At 37.7% G+C, this 20,956-nt stretch overlaps 1 protein-coding gene across 1 annotated transcript; it reads right to left on the bottom strand.

Moving 5' to 3' along the window:
- Nucleotides 1–47: 47 nt before the first annotated feature.
- Nucleotides 48–15,801, bottom strand: LOC100887843 (acid-sensing ion channel 2). The gene is made up of 11 exons (XM_030980803.1): nucleotides 15,540–15,801; nucleotides 13,773–14,180; nucleotides 12,260–12,427; nucleotides 7,322–7,483; nucleotides 6,642–6,766; nucleotides 6,232–6,416; nucleotides 5,605–5,749; nucleotides 4,615–4,671; nucleotides 3,810–3,975; nucleotides 2,954–3,045; nucleotides 48–1,082 (listed from the first exon to the last, which is right to left on the bottom strand). Exons 2-11 carry the CDS (start codon nucleotides 14,150–14,152, stop codon nucleotides 970–972), a joined length of 1,593 nt encoding a protein of 530 aa, XP_030836663.1. The 5' UTR covers nucleotides 14,153–14,180; nucleotides 15,540–15,801; the 3' UTR covers nucleotides 48–969.
- Nucleotides 15,802–20,956: the final 5,155 nt, after the last annotated feature.

Genomic DNA, 20,956 nt, shown 5'->3' on the forward strand with positions numbered 1-20,956 from the left:
ACACACTCATTTCAGTTATTGAAGACAAGTTTACCAGCCGAGATAAAATAAAATAAAATTAAAATTAGCTATTAAATTCTTCTCTAATATTTCTATCCGTTAGGCTTGCTTTCTTTTTATCTTATTACCCGGCTCTTTGATCACAAGTTAAACGGCCCTCAAACCAACATAATGACCGGTCTTGTGGAAAATCCCCCAAACCCGAATCGGAAAAAATGCCACTATAATTAGCTACAAGTGGGAAAAAATGTCCTCTATCTCGAAGTTAGTTTAAATGGGGTTTGCAACGACTACCCGACTATTGAGGCGACATTACATACAATTTTGCACCGAAACAATTAAGGAACATTAATAGCAGGTACGTGGTAAATCACATATAAACATATAAACATTAAAAAAGACGGGTAAGGATTACAAAAACACCTGAGCTAGTTTCGGGCCTGTAGAAGAAGGGGCTTAGGGAGCTCGGGGCAATCTCATTATTTTTAAAACAAAATAATGGATAGTGCCCATATAGACTCAAGTAGTTTTCTACAGCCATTTTGCCTACATAACTAGGAACACCCCCACTTCCGCGGCGCCTGCATTAAGGGGCACAATGGCAAACAATAATGAATTTCATCGTTCAAAGATTGAGATAATACGCCGGTTACAGTAAACCATAACTTTAACGTGGCTGTATCGACACACGGTCCGACGACCATTGCTCGATCCGAGTTCTTTATCCCAAATTCATAGCTTCAACCTGGACCCAACGCAATACCTAACTCTCACCCCAGCCCAAAACCTATCCTACAACCAATACGCAACCCTAATCAACCCTGACCCTAAACCCAACCCTACATAATTTTGGTGAAATAAAGTCCGGAGCAATAATTGTCGCCGGAACAGTCGTCGGAGCATCTCCAAGCTCGTAGTCATGGCAAAGCTTTGTGACGTATAGGATTAGGATTAAAGTGGTCCAGATTTTTAGCGCGCTTTTCTTGAGTAGACGTAGATTGAATGACCAAAGAGATCGACGAACTCGAAGATTGTCAAGATACTGCCACCAAGCCAGAGACCCAAAGACCCCCCGATATCACCTGGATTGGGTGGAGATAAAAGAAACAAGCTCGAGTGAGGAGGTAAACATATTTTAATAAGAACGGGGCGGCGGTGAACGGAGATGGAAAAGAAAAGGGAAATGATAATTAATTGTGCAAATCAGTAGCAGGAAGCACAAATTGCAATACTGACTTTTAAACGAAGAAAATCGGGGGAGGAGACGGAATGAGAGAGAGAAAGACATATATATATATATATATATATATATATATATATATATATATATATATATATATATATATATATATATATATATAGACAAAGAGAGAGAGAGAGAGAGAGAGAGAGAGAGAGAGAGAGAGAGTGGTAGAAGAGGTTAAAGGGGTAAAGTTAAACCTGGTTTAAAAACAATGAACTGGTAGTATTCATTAACCCGAGTAATATTTAGTTAAGTACAAAATTTAGGACACAATAATCGTTATTTAAGATTAATATCATCGTTGGTATGGCTCATAAATATATAAATTCATACCCAGCAGCGAATTTTCCTTTTCCAACTCAACGATTTCCAAATGTATTTTTGGCCTTCTCGAACCACGTGCTTTGACTCTAGAAGTTAGAAATGGTCCTGTTCGGTCGTTACCTAGGCTTAAATCACTCCCGGGAAATCATGTGTATGTCATCTATGAATCGTTATGACCCTTAAAAAAGCTGGGAACGGTGCCTTTGAATTGTTTTTAAAAAGAAACTACCATTCCCAAGAGATACTTGTGTGGACTCTTTCATCTAACCCAAATCATTCATCTTTGTCCGTATTATGTCATAGCTGTAACTGAAGACAATCATGATTGTGCTGGGAAAAAAATCGCCCTGGAAATGAAGTGCTGATGATTATTTTGTAAGAATTGTGTTTTATCTAAATTATTTTTAATATTCTAGTCTGCAGTACGCTTTGGTAAATGATAAGCATGATAAGGGATGGAATGAAATTTAAAGATGATCCTTTCATTTGACCAACCAAATTATAGGATGAACAGAAAATGAAACATTTTTCAACCTCATCTAGTGAGTGTGAAGTCATTAGAGTAAGGATACAAAGTAGGTCAACTCCCTTCATTACCGAGAAAAGCAAATATTTGAAGAGGACGATTAGGCCGGAGATGGCACACAATCATGTATTCGTAATGCGAGATTTATATTTCATATTTCATTTCTCACCATGACCGTGCACGTTACATCGACACTAAATCCAGAGTGTATTTTCAAATGATCACAAATTAGAACAGTAGTTTTCGTTTTGTTTCACAAGAAGCAAATGTTTAGTATGTTAATCGTTATATTTATATTTTTGTTTTAAAGGATGCCTTTGCCTTTGAAAAAAAGTGAATAATTTCTCCCGTGCGAACAATGAGGTATTGATTCATCGCTCATGCATTTACGATTTTTTTTTTATAGATCCTATATCTTTGTGTTATAATACTGATCGTACAGAGTAATTTATATAGAAACATTGCTACAGATTAGAAAATGCTAATATGCTCCATTTTTGTGTTATTACGATTTTAATTGCACGGTGTTGATATGTAGCTGAGATGCACAGTAACGTATAACGTGGGTCCTGCCATTGACGGGGCACTATTGTAAAAGGGGAGGGAGTGCCCCCTCTTCCACGACAAAAAAAAAATAGAACGCGAGGGAACAAGACGATCGAGAGGGGGTGTAGTAAAGTGTCGTATCACCTTCTTATGACTTTGCTGACCCCCCCCCCCCCATTTGTTCGTGCTCCCCTTTCGTGTCCTCTTCTCTTATTTACATTTTCGCCATTCGATTGGGGGATCTGCCCCCACCCCCATAGCTAAGCCGCTTTTGATCAATTAAATATAATGTTATCAATCTATTTCATACTCACACATAAGACTAAAAAACTCGTAAGCTTTGATTTGATCAACCTTTTCGATCGTCAAATCTTTGAAGAACACGTTGATATAAGCAAGATTTTGACTGCAGGGTAAAGAGAAAACAGAAACAAAAATAAAATCCACTTTGTTAACGTTCATAGAATTGATTTTCGTCTGGTAATGACTAAAACAAATATACTCTATAACATTATTCTCCAGACTTTGGCAATGTACATTCTGACTACGACATATTGTGGCGAAAAGTAGCAAATCCAAATGATATTATGACATGGCATCGCACATTTTAATCTCTGAGAATTCAACTCGTTTTCACGTCGGGCGATCAAACTGATTGCAATAATAATCTTGTGTGCCCCTATTAGCCTCTATTTATGGCTTATTTGGGCACCTTTTTTCAACCGTAATGGTAAAAGTTAGTTCAATACAATTTTGATTTAAATTGTCATGTATTCGTAACCTCATTCAGGGCGATTTCATAATCATGGCATTTGACATTATAATTTTGTAATATTGCGCAACTAGCCTTAAAATCAGATTATGCGCAGTGGACATATTTGGACGAAATCAAAAGCACATACATGTCATGCCATACAAAATTACAAGATAAAGAGTTCAATACATTACTAAGCAAGTTTTTTTTTTCTTTTTCAAAGGAGCAATTGGATTATAAAAAGCAGTATTTCGAATCTTCTCAGAGATCGAATATTCAATTTTATCAGTTGAAAGTAGAAAATGTAAAATATGGCATTAAGGGTCAGGTCACAAAATATTCGCAAAATTGTTGTTTTAAAACGTGAATAGACTTTGGGTGAATTCGGAACAAGTCGTTAAAAAAGGAGGACTCACGTGAAATATCCGGCTGTTACGTTTTGGTCTTTGAAGTAGGCGTTAGCAAGAAGATCTGCCCAGTAGTTAGACGGGAAACTACTGTAGGACATCTCGCGATCATATTTACGTTGGAAACAAGGCGTGGGGCAATCACAGGCACTGCTTCGCTGCTCTAAAAATTGACCTGTTGGACGGAAATAAAAGAAAATTAATAAATAATAATGTTAACAATAGTAATAGCGTGTTCTTGTATAGCGCTCATGACTTGTCTGTCAGACTTGACACTCCTAGGCCTGGCACTCTACATTACTGCCCCAGCTTTAGAATGGCTGCCATTATGGCGCTCTAGCATTTTAAGGAATTTATTCCTGCCAGGATTCCATTTATATCGCCTGTGTCGAGAGTGGCAAATGTAGATTAATGTCTTGCCAAATTGAGAGAGAGAGAGAGTGCTGCAGTGGCACTCGAACCGTGGAACATGCGATCCACAGTCATGTGATATCCACTCGACCACGACTATACTTTTGTCGCTTAGGATGTAAGTGCCGGGTTGGGATTCGAACCATCAACCTTACGATTGAGAGTAGAGTGAATAAACCACTAATTAAACCACGATACATCCCTGCTTCACATAACCCTTTCAACCTAGCACTCACAAATGATCTTAATATACTTTTAATCTGAATATGATATTGTCAATGTCATTATGAATTTTATTTGAATGTTAATAATGGCTTTTATTATTCAAAATATCAATTTTAATATGAATCAGAATATACTATCAATATGAATTCATGGCATTTTGGGATTTTCAGTAACATACCATACGCCAAAGCTCCACATCCAAAATATTGAATAGGATCACAGTCCGGAGCGCCTCCTGTTACAAAATCAAAATTAAATTTATAAATGGTTTTATTATTTTAAATATGCAAAAGTCTGAAGTCTACCACAGTCATATTTGCAGTAAAAAAAAAAGAAGGAAAAAGTATGCAACAAGCTTAAGAATATGCACATTAACATATACTAGTTCAATAACTTATTGATGTATTGAAATACATGATTGATTCATATATTTTGTTAGTATGTAACATTATTATTATTGTTTGTATTGTATCGTATTTCATCGTATTGTACTTGTATCTGTACGTTTTTATGTTTGGGGTTGCTTGTTTACAAATTTTAACTTATTTTAGCAATCCCGGTATTTATAATGATTTCATTTGAAATGACTTCATTTTGATTTTTATCTTTTGCCGAATAAATGTGAATTGAACAGCTATAAAAAATATAAAAAAATCGTAACTAAAAAAAAGCAACAACCTGTGACTGTTCGAAGCATAGCAACTTCTACACCAACTAGATATTGCAAAATTATTTGTACAGAGACTTGTGTATATTAGACAAAGTTCAAGTGTTATTGTCAGGGAGGGGTCATGTGTGTAAATTCGTACAATAAGTTCATAAACAATATGCATTTGTTTGGTAATTATTCATAAATGACATATATCCATCATACCAGGAGCGGATCAATAAGAATACGTGATTTCTTGGGGGGGGGGGGGGGGGTAGGGGAGTGTTCTTCGGGTGGGCTCGGTTTTTTCTAAATTTACTTTCTACATGTGCCTCGCTATTTTTTATTATTATAATATTTTTTTTTAATTCTAATTTGTTTTAAAAAATGTACATGTTTTTTAAAATTATTTTTATATATATATTTTTTTTAATTCTTTTTTTTTTCTTTTCATTTTTTCATTTTTTCATTTTTTCATATGATCCCCAGCCCCTTCTAGAATCGCTGCATCTATTGTACCTAGTAAGGCTGGAGGTTTACACCCACACCTGGTGGAGATGTAGTTTGACATACACTCGTTGTAGCACTCTGGTAGGGCGTAGTAGGGATAGTTGACCAGCTCCTTATCCTCACATTCACCGTGAGGTGGGTGTATGTTATTGACCTGAGAGACGAAGAGGGAGGGGGAGAGAGAGAGAGGGGGGGGGGAAAGGAGAGAGGGAGGGAGAGAAAGAAAAGGAGAGGGAAAGGGGAGAGGAAGAGGGAAAAGGGAGCAAGAGGGGGAAAGACAAAAGGGGGAGTAGAGAGGGAAAGGAAGACGGAGAAAGAAAGATTTAACAAAACATAAACAAGGTGGAGACCTACCGTTCCCCCATTTTCTCTTTCCCTCTCAATCTCCTCCAATCTCCCACTCTGTTTCATTGAACATTCTCTTTCTTTTGTTTTATCAGTTTACCTGTCTGTCAATACCACCATTACTTTCATTATTAATTATTATCATCATCATCATCATTACCACCACTACCACCAACACCATCACCATCTCTTGCTTACCTCATCATTATTATCATCTTCTTCAACACCATCATCATCATCATCATCATCAGCACCCGCCACCATGCATCGCCACCACGATCTCTAGCTTACCTCTCTCATGTTAAGTGCCACCTGTGTCGCTGTACCCGGTTTGATTGAAAACCCGAGGTCCTCCACGGGTTCGGTACCGCGGTCGTATAGGATGACGTGGAAGCCAGCTGAGTAGCGATTTCTTTCCTCAAAGAAATACCATTCCTGTTTAGTGTGCATGATGATTGATAGGCCAAACGAAGGACCTGGAACAGTTTGGAGACCAGTTATAAGGTTATATTATCTCACCGTTTAAGACGGGCGCTCAATGGAGGAATAATAACAAATTAAATTGTAATTGAATTCATTCTTATATTAAAATATCAATCAATAACAAGAACACAAAGTATGCGTGACACTGACGAGAACGTAACGTATATTAGGATACGGGCAGTTGCCATTTTGTAAAGCTTTTAAATGAAAACACATACCCGAGGCTTTAATATAAATTGGCGGCTGACCGTCTTCTCCTGAATTAAACGTGTAACATATTCCATAATCGGTGAATCTCGTTGCAAAGTTCGAAACAGACACGTACTCGAGCCCAAGTTTTACTCTGTAAGAGGAGTAGAACGAGAAGGAAGACATTTTGTTTCGTGTCGATTAAAAAAACAGTCAAACACACCTTTCATGTTGAAATGGAATAAATCACGAATTAGCGAAGATGCCGGCCTTTTAAAAAACACTATAAACCTGATAAACTCTGCTTCACTGATAAAGAAATGAGTCAATACGTAAATCTTATCGTCAAAACTGTCGAGCCTTACACAATTTTGTCATCCTATGATTTATGAAAAAAAGTATTGGCGCAAAATGATAGTTCACGGTTAAAATGAACTGAATAAACTAAGGGAACCTGTTTCTCCAACCAATCGTCTTAGTTAACTTTTCTTTTTCTTTAAGAAAACCTTACAACTTCAACTACTATACAGGTACCCTTATACAACAGGAGCTGACCGCATTCAAGGAATTGATTCCTACCAGGTACCCATTTATAACACCTGGGAGGAGAGGGGGAAATGTAGATAAGTGTCTTGAGAAATCGGACCATCGAAATAATGGACTTTCGGAACCCTTGTAAATATGATCATGTAACCGTTCCTATACTCACTGCAATACTGTTTCATTTAACGGATGCTTGAGGTCGAGTAAAAGCTGAGTCATGTTGGTTCCATTCAGAGCTGCTTCGTACGAAGTGATGTCGAATGAAAACGGATCCCATGCAAATTGAGCGACCATGTTCCCGAACGGAGTACCTTCTACTAGCTGCTTCCTAATCATACCAAAAGAGAGAATAATATTAAAGGGACTTTGTAACATTGTTCAGATGAGAGAAAGTGGTGCTAAGGTAGTAACTCCAATGCTAGATGTACAATTAAAGATAATCTGAAAGTTTGAGTGAAAACGGACCATTATTAGTGATATAAATTAGGAAAAACTTATCTGATCGATTCCTTAATTCTCCCAACTATATTATTACAATTTGATTACATTTTAGGTGAATGTAAACCGTCACATAGCAATGAATTGGCTCTATATACCATTCCAGACATTTAAGTGTTGAAAGATTTTTGTATAGCCTGTTTTATGTCTTTTTTCATGGAAAACGACGGGTTGGGAAAAATTCAAAAATGGTTGAGAGAATTTACTGTTAATCCAAGTTAGAAAGTGTTGCACAGAGACGGTTCCATGACACATGCTCCGCCGACGATTGCTCCGCCGACATTTACTCCGCAAAACGCGACAATTGCTCCGCGACATTTGCTCCGCGACATTTGCTCCGACGTCAAATGCTCCGCCGACAGGTGCTCCGCCGACAGTTGCTCCGCCGACAGTTGCTCCGCCGACAATTGCTCCGCCGACAGATGCTCCGCCGACAATTGCTCCTCCGACAATTGCTCCGCCGACAATTGCTCCGCCGTCAATTGCTCCGCAAAACGCGACAATTGCTCCGCCGACATTTGCTCCGCCGACATTTGCTCCGCCTGAAGCGACACTTGCTCCGCCGACATTTGCTCCGCCGTCAATTGCTCCGCCGACAATTGCTCCGCCTGAAGCGACAATTGCTCCGGTGACATATGCTCCGCCGACAATTGCTCCGACGACATTTGCTCCGCCGACAATTGCTCCGCCGACAATTGCTCCGCCGACAATTGCTCCGCCTGAAGCGACAATTGCTCCGGTGACATTTGCTCCGCCGACAATTGCTCCGCATGAAGCGACACTTGCTCCGGTGACATTTGCTCCGACGACATTTGCTCCGCCCAAAAAGTGTCCCATTAAATACAAATGCTACTAGTACTACGACAAATGCTTCGCCGACAATATTTTTTTTTCACGGGTTGTTTTTGTTTCTTTCTTTTTTTCTTCATTTTTTGAATGCATTTCATGACATTATGTAAATGAAATGAAATGAATGAATGTTGAAAATGTGGGAGGAAAAAGCAGTTGCCTAAAAGTCATTTCGAATATACTGAAATAACTTTCCATCTATCACTGTACGTCCCACATAATGTACACTAAGCACTCATTACATGTCATGGGAAGTTTTTTTTTTTTAAAGTAGAGCAGCAAGCCACATTCCCCAATACGCGCCTACCTCCTAGTTAATTTCAAACAGCTCATCAATATGTAAGACCTGAAATTACCTCAATGAAAGAAGACTAATAACATGAGAGGAAAGAAAAGAGCAAAAAAGACAACCGTTTTTTGCTATTCCCCATAATGTTTGATTTAAAAAAATAAAAAATAAAATTATAGCTCCTTACGCAAGTTCTCCGGCGAAAGATAATTACTCCGCTCAAAATCTGTTTCATGTATTACTCATTAGCTGATCCAAAGCTCAAGGCTATCTCTCTCTCTCTCTCTCTCTCTCTCTCTCTTTCTCTCTCTCCAATGCTCCTCCTTTTCCTGTTTACACCGTTTTCTTGTCTTCTTTGCTCTTTTCTTTCCTCTCATGCTATTAGTCTTCTTTCATTTCCATCACTTCTTCTCTGCTCCCCCTCTCGAGTTCTATTTCTCTCGTGAAATTGAAACGTAAAGTAATACAATCATGTAGTACATTCTTGTTTAGAATAATATTTTCAATAATATCCAGTCCATTTTCTAAAGGTTTCTTTCCTTTAGTTAAAGGTAAAGACCAGTATGGTCATGCGATTGCATTGTGAAAGAAACGTTGTGGAATCGATCAGAAAAGGTCGATCATCTAGCATCTAGCATCTGCAAGGTTCTGGAATCATCAAAATGATAAGAAATTTGGCTCATTCTTCGTAAAGTTACAAGCACTATACACAGAAAAATGTATATGGGACTACCCTATCTCTCTCACCAGACCATGAGAGAAATAAATTTACCAAATATATGAATTAGTAGGCGGTTTCCCGGCAAATTTTTTATCATCATGTATTAGTCAAAACATATTCTTTCACATGATTGGTAATGAGAGCTTCCATTTCATTTTTTGAAATTGGGGCGTTGCCAATACTGGTCTTTACCTTTAAGTGTATGTAGCTTTAATATATATATGTTAGTGTGCAAAACACTCCGTTTCATTCGAGTACTTTGTTTTCACTAAATAATTTAAGGGACTCACGAAGCCACCGGAAGAAGAGCAATTGGCTTATCATGAAGAACTAACATCAAACTGCAACAAAATGATTTGTATAAATGTGAATAAGCAGAAAGGCTGCCATCTCATTTTCCCGTCTGAATGGGTTCTCTTCCTTACGTATATAAGTGCCCTTATTTTCTAAACTTTTTTTTTTATATTTGTGTGTTTATTAAATTTTCAATCATATAAAAATTACATATTTACAAGTCATTGGTAATAATTAGACAAACAAAAAAAACAATATGTATAAGAACAACTAACAATAATGAAAGGACAAGAAAGTTATAAAAAAAAAACATTATAGTAAAAAAAAAAATACACTGTACACATATAAATCATAGTTTGAACTCCAGTGCATAAAGGGGAGTGAGGGGGCACAGGAATAAAAGTTAAATCAACATGAGTATCATAAGTCAAATCGCCATTTCTTAAAATGCGAAACAAGCTTGTTCTTTTTTTTCGCTGAGAAATATTCAATATCTTTTTGTTTCTTTATAAAACTCTTAAAAAGATCAACACTTGGTAAATCCCCCTTACTTATTTTCTAAACTTCCATGATGACCTATTACATTGTATAATGCTTTACCTAGTAAGATGCATTGATCGAGGTAATTTCAGGTATTACATATTGATGAGCTACTTGAAATTAACTAGGAGGTATGCGCGTATTGGGGAATGTGGCTTGCTGCTCTACTTTTTTTTAAAAACTTCCCACGACATGTAATGAGTGTTTAGTATACATTATATGGGACGTACAGTGATAGATGGAAAGTTATTTCAGTATATTCGAAATGACTTTTAGGTAACTCCTTTTTCCTCCCACTTCATCAACATTCATTCATTTCATTTCATCTACATTATTTCAAGAAATGCATTCAGAAAATGAAGAAGAAAAAAAGAAACGAAAAAAATAGGTGTAAAGAAAATATTGTCGGCGAAGCATTTGTCGTAGTACTAGTAGCATTTGTAGTTTATGGGACACTTTTTGGGCGGAGCAAATGTCGTCGGAGCAAATGTCGGCGGAGCAATTGTCGCTTCAGGCGGAGCAATTGTCGGCGGAGCAATTGTCGGCGGAGCAAATGTCGGTGGAGCAAATGTCGGCGGAGCAAATGTCGGCGGAGCAATTGTCGCTTCAGGCGGAGCAATTGTCGGCGGAGCAATTGTCGGCGGAGCAAATGTCGGCGGAGCAATTGTCGCTTCAGGCGGAGCAATTGTCGGCGGAGCAATTGTCGGCGGAGCAAATGTCGGCGGAGCAAGTGTCGCTTCAGGCGGAGCAAATGTCGGCGGAGCAAATGTCGGCGGAGCAATTGTCGCGTTTTGCGGAGCAATTGACGGCGGAGCAATTGTCGGCGGAGCAATTGTCGGCGGAGCAATTGTCGGCGGAGCATCTGTCGGCGGAGCAATTGTCGGCGGAGCAACTGTCGGCGGAACAACTGTCGGCGGAGCAACTGTCGGCGGAGCATTTGACGTCGGAGCAAATGTCGCGGAGCAAATGTCGCGGAGCAATTGTCGCGTTTTGCGGAGTAAATGTCGGCGGAGCAATCGTCGGCGGAGCATGTGTCGGGTTACCACAGAGACACCTGCAAAGAAATCCATAGATATCTTTGTGGTTTGAGAATTTTTTTCAGGATTTTTTTGCATGTTAGAGGGTTAGTACAGTAGAAGGAATATAACAAGTCACATTTCGCACAAAAATTATGCAATTTAGTGATCAACTTTCAACAATGTTACCGACTACCGAGTCACTTCAAAGAAGGGATACTTCAGTAATGATGGCGTCAAGAGTTTCACGAGACTATAGGTTTTTGTCTCAGTGCTATCTGGTTGGAAAGTTTACGAGATACAAATCGAATATTAATTTAGCGTACATGTGCAATTTCCGTGGCACCTTTTGACCTAATATCAATTTTTCCTTTAAAAAGAAAATCTGAATTATTGAAAAATGTTTGCACAGACTTCTAAGATGCCAGATATCAATGATATCACTTGCTCGAATAAGAGAAAGAAGGAGAGAGATGAAGAAGGGAAGTAGAGAGGGAGAGAGGGGTCCATAATAATTGTACAAGCATTGCTTTTTAGTGGACCCCTCTGATTCCAATATGTATTCCTTAAATTTGTTGTAAATGATCATAATTGATTAGTTATGTTTTTTGGAAAACAGAAATAAAATTGAATTGAATTGAGTTCAACTGAATTGAGTAAGAGAGAGAGGGAGAGAGTAACAGAGGGAGAGAGAGAGAGAGAGAGAGAAAGAGAGACAGAAAGAGGGAAAGGGAGATAGAGATAGAAACAGAATAGAAAAGGAGAGGACAGGAGAGGTAAGGAGAAATAGATATAGAGGGAGAGAGAGAGAGAGAGAGAGAGAGAGAGAGAGAGAGAGAGAAAGAGAGAGAAATCAATGATGATGATACGAAGAGGACTAGATTTTATGTCACATACCTGTAGGGGTTGACATTGCATATGGCTATAGCTGGCAATGGAAGCTCATCGGTGTAGTTGATAGCGATGTTGATATTCGTTGGATATTTAAGATAAAATGCAATTCTGTCGACGATCTGAAAACACGTCAAACCAAAGCCAGCCAGGATCAACAGGATCCAGAACAATCTGGAAAAGGGCGAGAAATATGTTCACATCTTGTTTAGATAATGATGATAATAATAATAATGATAATAATAATAACGATGATTTTATCTGTTGATATGCTTGTGTATTTATCTATTTTGTTTTTGCTGCTGTTATTTGTTTTATTCTTACCAAACAGGGCCTCATGAAAGACCACCAAATTGGTGATAATTATGTGCCACCCTGAATGAATTTCAGAAATAAATAAATAAATATATAAATAATAATGATAATACTCTTAATCCAAGGGGTGAGGGTTCGATTCCCAGCCTAGCACTATTGTCATTTGGCAAGACATTAACCCACATTTGCCGCTCGTCATCCACGCGCGAATAGGAACTTTAGCAATTACCTGAATGATAATAATTACAGGACCCACAGGTATAGAGCAGTATTAATACTGATCGGGCTGCCCCGGGGCAAATAAGACCCAATTATTATAATCTATTAATTGCTGTATAAAATAGAGATATATGGTAAAGCGTACAATTAAGGTTGCCCATTTTCACTAGCAGACCGTGTCACGTTATAATATAACAGCGACTAGTAGGCCTACCATTAAAAGAATGTCATATGGGAAATATTAGTGGCATCACCATTATGTGGAGGCGTCGTTGTATAGTGGTTAAGTCACTTGACTCTCAATCGAAGGGTTGAGGGTTCGAATCCCAGCCCGGCACTAATGTACTTTGACACTCTCTTACCACGTGTGAATAGATAAACTTGATAATTACCGGAATGATAATAATTGTGGGGCAGGTAGGAAGAGCAGTGCTAATTATGATGTGGTTTCTCTAGACCCTAGGTAATAAAACCCAATTATTTATTTCTGTATATTATAGAGAAAATTAAGATAGACCACAATTAATTTTTGAAGTTTTCACAGGTTCCCATTTTCCCCAGTAGATTGTTGGCATGTTACTGTATACCAGTGACTAGTACCATGCAAAACATAATTCCATACGAAATGAAATATGGGAGATAAAGCTAAGAAAATGTTGACCACGGTAGAACAAAACAACAACAAAAGGGTAGTTTTCTTATTGATAGCAACATTAAATATGCATTTTTTTTCTGTATCGAACGTTGAGTAATTTTTTTATCCAAACTACCATGCATGTTGTTTTTACATTCCAAGGCAAATGAATAATCATTTTCACTCTTTTCTCAAAACCTTTATCCGTATTCCCTACATAATTATCATCAAAGCTCGTCTCGAGAGTGAAATGTTGAATTTTTAACAGGCTTTTGGAAGGGGGCCGGAAAATATGCAAAATGACTGTAAACAAAAAATCAATGCTGAAAGAACTTGGAAAATGACCTTTACCTCCTGAGTTTGTTCTCGCCGACATTGATGGCGTATTTGATGCCGGACAGCCCGATCGCCTCCGGGATCGACGTGTAGAGAACTGCGATCCATGACATGCGATCACGGTACATGAAACGATTAAAAGGCCTCGGCGATGACGACGACACATCGTCATTGTCCTTCGCGTTGACCGCGCCGTTCACCTTCGGATTCCTATTCAGCTTCCCATTGACCAGTTCGACCACCTTATCCTTCCCTTTTTCGATGTCGTTGCCGATGAAGGATTCTTTTCGCGGCGGTTGCGAGACGGTGAATACCTTGCTGTTCCGCGTCGCCAATGGCGGCTTTCCTGAGGCGTCATTACCGGCTGGTTTTACTTTCACTTGTTGCGTCGGCATGGTTTCGCGTCGTACTCCTCAGGAAAACCTGTTTTAAAGTAAAGACGTCGAATTAAATAAATCTGTCACCAAGGTCCGGGTGTGAAGCACACAAATCCGTTTCGAAAATGATTTTCTTTGATGTATACCAGTATATTCTCCTCGCCAAAAGAGTAGTCCTACGACAGCTAAGTCACATGTATAGCTCCTCGATTCCAGAACAGAAATGTTAAGGTATGGGTCTAACTCTCTGCAGAGATTTGAGGCCGTTACTTGAAATGTGTGATGTAACAAGCCAGAAACGTGAAAGAACAGAACCTCCTCTAAAACAATCAACACCAACGTCACAATCAAAACCCTCCTTCCGTGATGATTGTTGCTATGGCATGATAATAGGCTAATTAACCAAGCGGCATTTAGTCGCATTTTTAATTTTGCATGGCTGTATTACCACTGATGAATATCCCTATATAGGACGACCTCCGGGGAAAGAGCAATTTTGAATGCGTACTTGTTGCGCTCATATTTACAATCGGTCCTATACCAATAATTAAAGCTGGACCTGCTAATGGACAACCGCCTGTAATTACCGGTGGAAACAAAGAGATGATATTGGTAAATCTGGTGGATGTGACCATGAGGTTTTCCGATATAATTAAACGTTTCTAAACCCTTTTTTGTAGAACCAGAAAGAATATAATTTTAATGCAGTTTAACATATGCAATAACTATAAATGCCTTCAATGAGGAACACAATTGTACGGTAGGTCTGTTGTAAATGACATTCGATCTATTATACTCTGAAAGCGATATTTAATTATAACTTATATATATATATATTGATTTACATAAATATGTAGTATTGTATGTTCATTAAAATAATGTTCGGATTATGTTATACGTCATCTTATCAAAATTGCCTTAGGTTAATTTTTTTCAAAATCAGTGGGCCATCGTATTATATATATCTATCTATCTCATTATCTATCTATCTATCTATTTATTCATCTATCTATCTATCTATCTATTATATATATATATATATTTATCTATCTATAAGTATTTATCTAACTATCTATTCAGTATATATCTATCTATTTAGTAACTATCTATCTATTTATCTATCTTTCTATTTATTTATCTGTCCATCTATTCATTAGTTTATCATAATGTGAATGTAAACTTTTATCTTATTTGTAGTAATGCAAAAAAATACATCAATACATTTTTCTATAGTACTTTTCTAGTCAATTATGTAAAGTAGCAAAGTAATGTTGTAGCATTGTTTTACCTAGTATGGAATATATACCCATCAACACAAGCAAAGTTAATATATTCAGCATTATAACCGAGTTTACTACAATCGCAATGGCAACCAAAGAAATCGAAAAGTATAAATTTATCTTACCGAATTTCTACCTTTGTAGGCCAGTCACCAGTCTGTACTACCCCGCGTACCGTATAGGTCTGCTCGATTGCTCACCGTAGGCAAAAATATCAATCTCTTCCACCTCTTTAAGAAAGCATGAAACGCTACTCATGGTTTGTTTGAATTCCGATTAAATGGCGACCTTGAAACATTCTATTTGCACAAAAGAAAGTCATCCCTTGAAAAATAGGAATAAAAGTTACGAACTCGGACACCGCTATGAGAGATAATAGGCAGGGAATGCGACAGACCCTTTGATAACTATCGACGAATTGATTTGGGTCTCTTCAAAAGGTCTAATTCCTTTAACAAAGTAAAAGACTTCAAGGTGCACACCGGCGTAAAACTTTTTTGTTCATCTTTGAAACTCGACGCCGCTCAACGGTGTCAGTTCCATCATGATATATATCAATGGTCACTACAAAATACAATTCAATTCAATTAAACCTATATATTGTTACAGATCATACATAAAATAACAGGAGAATAATACTGAAGAGATGATATGACATGACGCGCGCGCACACACACACATACACACTTTTAAAATATTTGTTGGTAATTTTGTTTTGTTCCTTCAATTGTAATACAAAAAAGAACAACATACAATTGAATAAAATAAATAAACGATTTCAATATTAATTGTTTATAGGCTACATATTCATAAACATAATTAAACAAAAACTCGTTTGCAGTATATATATATAACTGAGCAACAAAGTAATCTAAAATTACATAAAAATAATTCATAAGTCAATTGTACATGTTATTCACTCTTTAAAAACTTTAAAAATTTACAAATCTGGAGATTATTTTGACACACACACACACACAACACATCAGATACTCTTTTGCGTTAAAAGCCATGATCACGCTAAGGTTTGCATGAAGCATGAACCCACTTGCAAAAGAGTCTAATGTCATGAAATGTAACGGTATAATTATTTTCCGAACCTCTCTCAATCAACTTATCATTACACTTTTGGGTTTTGCATAGTTGTCACCTGCTAGTAACATACGAAGAATTAGAAAGAATAACTTGCAATTCGTTGTTGGCTCTTAAAAAAGTATACAGCGCTTGTATCACAAGTGCATGGTTGCGTAATGCAAACACTGACGCAAGCTGCTAGTGTAAATAGGCATACACTTGTAAACGTTTGAAAGTACAATTGTGTTGCTAGTGCCACTTTCTCCTTTAAATGACTCCCCTCCCCATCTCTATTGTTAAGATTTTAGGTACATATGTTACAAGCCAGACAACGGATTTCGTTTCTTTCACCGAAATCGATCGCTCACGCCTTTCTGTCGCTAAATTGTTGACATATCCCTGGGTTCTTAAAATTGTGTACCGGGGAATGACGTCACAACTTGAATCTGTATGATTTGTTTAGAAGCCATGGTTTCTCCAGTGATGCCTTCACCCACTAAACAATTAAAGGGATCAATTATTTGTTCCATTTAGACGGGGTGCTTTCATTTTGGGCCTCAGGCTGAAAAACAACTTCGGCAACTGAGCATGACTTGCATTCCTTGATCATTTCACTAGTACGTTTGTCGATTGTATGATAATCGTATATAAGACAGTATGCTAAAGGGACAATAATTATTGCTTCTTGGCATATCATAATTTCCAACATCATAACAAGGACTAAAAGCTAAATGCCTACCAAATCATGACCCTAAACTTGTGTTCCGTCACAGCCCAAGTTTACCCTCCATCTTTGATGAAAATAATAAAGCCCGCTGCAAAATGTCGGATCAACCATTGTGTCAACTATTTGGTTACGAACTCACTTAAGAGTTCAAGGTAGTACTATTATAGTCTAAAATTTAAAGTTTGGAAGGAAAATGAAAGGAAAGAAAGAAACGAATCTTGCATTTGCCCCGTTTTTAATCGTATTTTAACTAGTATTTAACTCAAGAGGATAACAAATATGCTCCCTTTTGGACCGTGGTAAAACCAATCCATTGTTACGTATCCTTCAAATGACCAGTGTCAAACATCCCAGCACAGAGGGAGAAGAATCAGTTTCGTCTTTTCAAGACGTCTTGCAAATACAGCTGAGATATTTGCCAGAGACTGCCATTGCAAATAGATTAACGATTCACTTCTTCGTTCATGACGTTTTTTCACATCTTATTTCACTCAAATGTCGTGCATTGTTCTACGCACCCCCCCCCCCCCTTCCCCTTCTCGGCTACACCACCATTTCGGTTTACAGCAGTGACGGCAGATTTTTCGAATTGGGTGCGGGTTTACAACAGCCGACACATTTTTATATTTTCGTACAATCTATATTCGGGACCTCAGTTAGAAAGAATATACTCCTTAATCTCATATCTACTGCTATTGCAATTTATTCAAAGCTCGAGTCGTAGCTGGGTCGTAAGATTATGAACTGGTCTTGAGGCATTTGACAGTTCCTCGGATAGAACGCAAAACCGTATGTCTGTACACACACAGATGTGTACATTCAGATAAATGATGAACTTTAAAATATGAAATGGTTTTCGGAATGCATTATAGTTCCGTTATAAAAATGTTGAGTTCTGGTTAAAAATAATTTTGAAAGCACTTTGTCAACTTTTTCATTCTTCGTTTTCTTTTTTTTTTTCCACTGAAGATATAAGGACGAACATAACGACAACAATTTCACATCAAAATGATTTATCTGAAAATGCCTTTATATATTAGGTATGATCAAATTAAGGTTAGACTTTCAACAAAATCTGCATGGATGCTACATGACTTGTGTATAGCACTTTATTAGTTACTCGATTAGTTACCTAATCCACTTAAAAAGCCCCTCTAAAGTGTTAGGAGCCCCAAATTCGCCCAATTTTTTTTTGCAAAATTTCATTTATATTGTATCATAATGTCAAAGAGGATGCCATTTAAGACACATTTCTGCAAAGATCCCCCTAAATGTGTTTGAATATTGATAAAATAAAACATAATTTGGTTTTTTGTTGTACGCAGAAGAAAAAAAAGTTGTATTCTTTCATCAATATTCGACTTCAAACACATTTGTTTTGAAAATCAATTCAGAAATGTGTCTTAAATAACATCCTCTTTCACATTATGATACAATTTAGGTTGTTGTTATTGTTGTTTTTATTTCCGTATAATAAAATCAGATACAAATACATATAAAATAATCATACAGAGAAAAGGGACCGTATACGGCTGGTAGCCCATATTCAGCTGCAACTATAATTGTTGCTGCTGGTCTTCCGTGGGGCCAGTTTACAATATGCAAAATATACATAGTATTACAAATTAACAAAGTAAATAATTACAAAGTATCAGTCGAAAACATAATACAAATACTTAAAGGAAAAGAAGAAAAGAAAAAAAACAAAACAAAACAAAACAAAACAAACAAACAAACAAACAAAACAAACATCATATAAACATACATAAAGAGGTACAACAACAAGGTGATTATAGTCTGTTTAGGTTAGTCTTAAAGGTGGCAAAAGTGGGTAGTTGACGCAAATCAGGGGATAATTTATTATATTGAAAAGAAGCTCTGTAAACAAAAGTTCTTTTACAATAATTAGTTCTTGGCTTAGGTAAAGCGAAAGTTTTCCATCAATTTTGTTTAGGCTCCCAACCCTTTAGAGGGGCTTTAATCATTGACATGATTAATAAATGTCTAAATCTTATGAGAACAATTGGTGTATGTTGCTATCATAATTATATCACTTTTTAATTTTGATTTAAAAAATTGTAATCAATATTTGTTTATTTTGTCAAAAGGACAATATCAGCCTTGAGTTGCATATCACGTTGTTTTCAATAAACCAATTTGATTATAAGCCTATATACCACTTTCTGTGTGCAGTCCCTTCTTCATTTTGCTAGGGGCGATGGGGCAGTCGCCCCCCCCCCCCCCGTAAAAAAAAAAAACAAAAAAAAACGCCGGCCAAAAAAGAGGGAGAGAGAGAGAATAGAAAAAGTAAGAGGACGTAGGAAGCAAGCGCGTAGCCAGGATTTCATTTTAGGGGGGGCGGTAGTGAGCACGCAAAGCGTGCGAATCACTTAAAAAGCGCGCGAAGCGCGCTCCCTAGGGGGGTGGGTGCAGGGAGGGGGGAGTTTCCCCCTCTCCCGCGCGAAGCGCGGAAGCTTTGAAAGAAGACGATTCGTTGTACCTTTCTCGACTCATAATCCTTGTCTAAATTCAGTCCCCCCCCCTCTCGCGCGAAGCTTAATTTGACGTTTCATTAAATTATTAGAGAAAGAAGACGATTCGTTGTACCTTTCCCGACTCATATTTCTTAATTTGAACTCAGTTTCCCCCTTCCCGCGCGAAGCGCGGAAGCTTTGACGATTCATTGTACCGTTCTCGACTCCTTTTCCCTTTTTCTTCCTACGTCCTCTTTCTTTTTTTCTTCTCTTTCTCTCTCTTTTTTTTTTTGGCCGGCGTTTTTTTTTGGGGGGGGGGGGGCGACCGCCCCCACCGCCCCCCCCCCCTGGCTACGCGCCTTGTAGGAAGAAAAAGGAGCAGACGAAGAAACATGACAAAGGCTGTGTTAAAAAAAATTATTAAAAAAAACACAGATATGCTTCATATGTTATCCTTCATTTAAGAATGGAATTGGGAAATGAGCTTTTAATTGTATAGTTCCCGCAAGCAATTATGGAAATCTTATGATGAAATGCTGATTGTTGTTCGGTGATTGGTTGATTTAAACGTCAATATATCTATCACAATAGCCATGCATGATGCTCATTTCTGAAGATGTCCTTTATAAAAAATATAAAAAAAATCTGTAAGTGATTCGCCCCCCCCCCCCCCCAATAAAATCCTAGCTACGCGGATTTTCAGGAGGACTGATCAATGATTCCAAAACCTTACGTTTCATCAAACAGTTCGCAATTATCCTCTATTAGTTTCCAATGCCATCGTGTGACGAGGAATCAGTGTGACATTTAAGTTGGCACATTAACGTTTGCCGAACACTTTCATGGGATTGACCGCATTATCATCGCAATCTAGAACAAATCATAGGATTGAAAGTGAGAGCAATCCAGACACCGTTACCAGCGATACTCATTAGTCGTCATGACAACAGCCATCACGTAATTCGAACCGTAAACGCAGTGTCGCCATTAAGATATAATGAACATTAATCGGCACCTAATTCAATCGCCATTATCAACGGGTTTTTTCTCCTTCTTTTATTCCTTTCTTTTCTTCTTCTTCTTCTTCTTCATTTTTGTCTTTTCTTCATTTTCTCCTCCTCCTCCTCCTTCTTCATCATCAACTTCTTCTCCTTTTTTTCTTCTTCTACTTCTTCTTCTCCTACATCTCCTTCTTCATCATCATCATCATCATCATCATCATCATCATCATCATCATCATCATCATCATCATCTTCTTCTTCTTCGT

This window comes from Strongylocentrotus purpuratus, unplaced genomic scaffold (assembly GCF_000002235.5).
Source record: "Strongylocentrotus purpuratus isolate Spur 01 unplaced genomic scaffold, Spur_5.0 spur5_scaffold_11, whole genome shotgun sequence".
Classification (NCBI taxonomy): domain Eukaryota; kingdom Metazoa; phylum Echinodermata; class Echinoidea; order Camarodonta; family Strongylocentrotidae; genus Strongylocentrotus; species Strongylocentrotus purpuratus.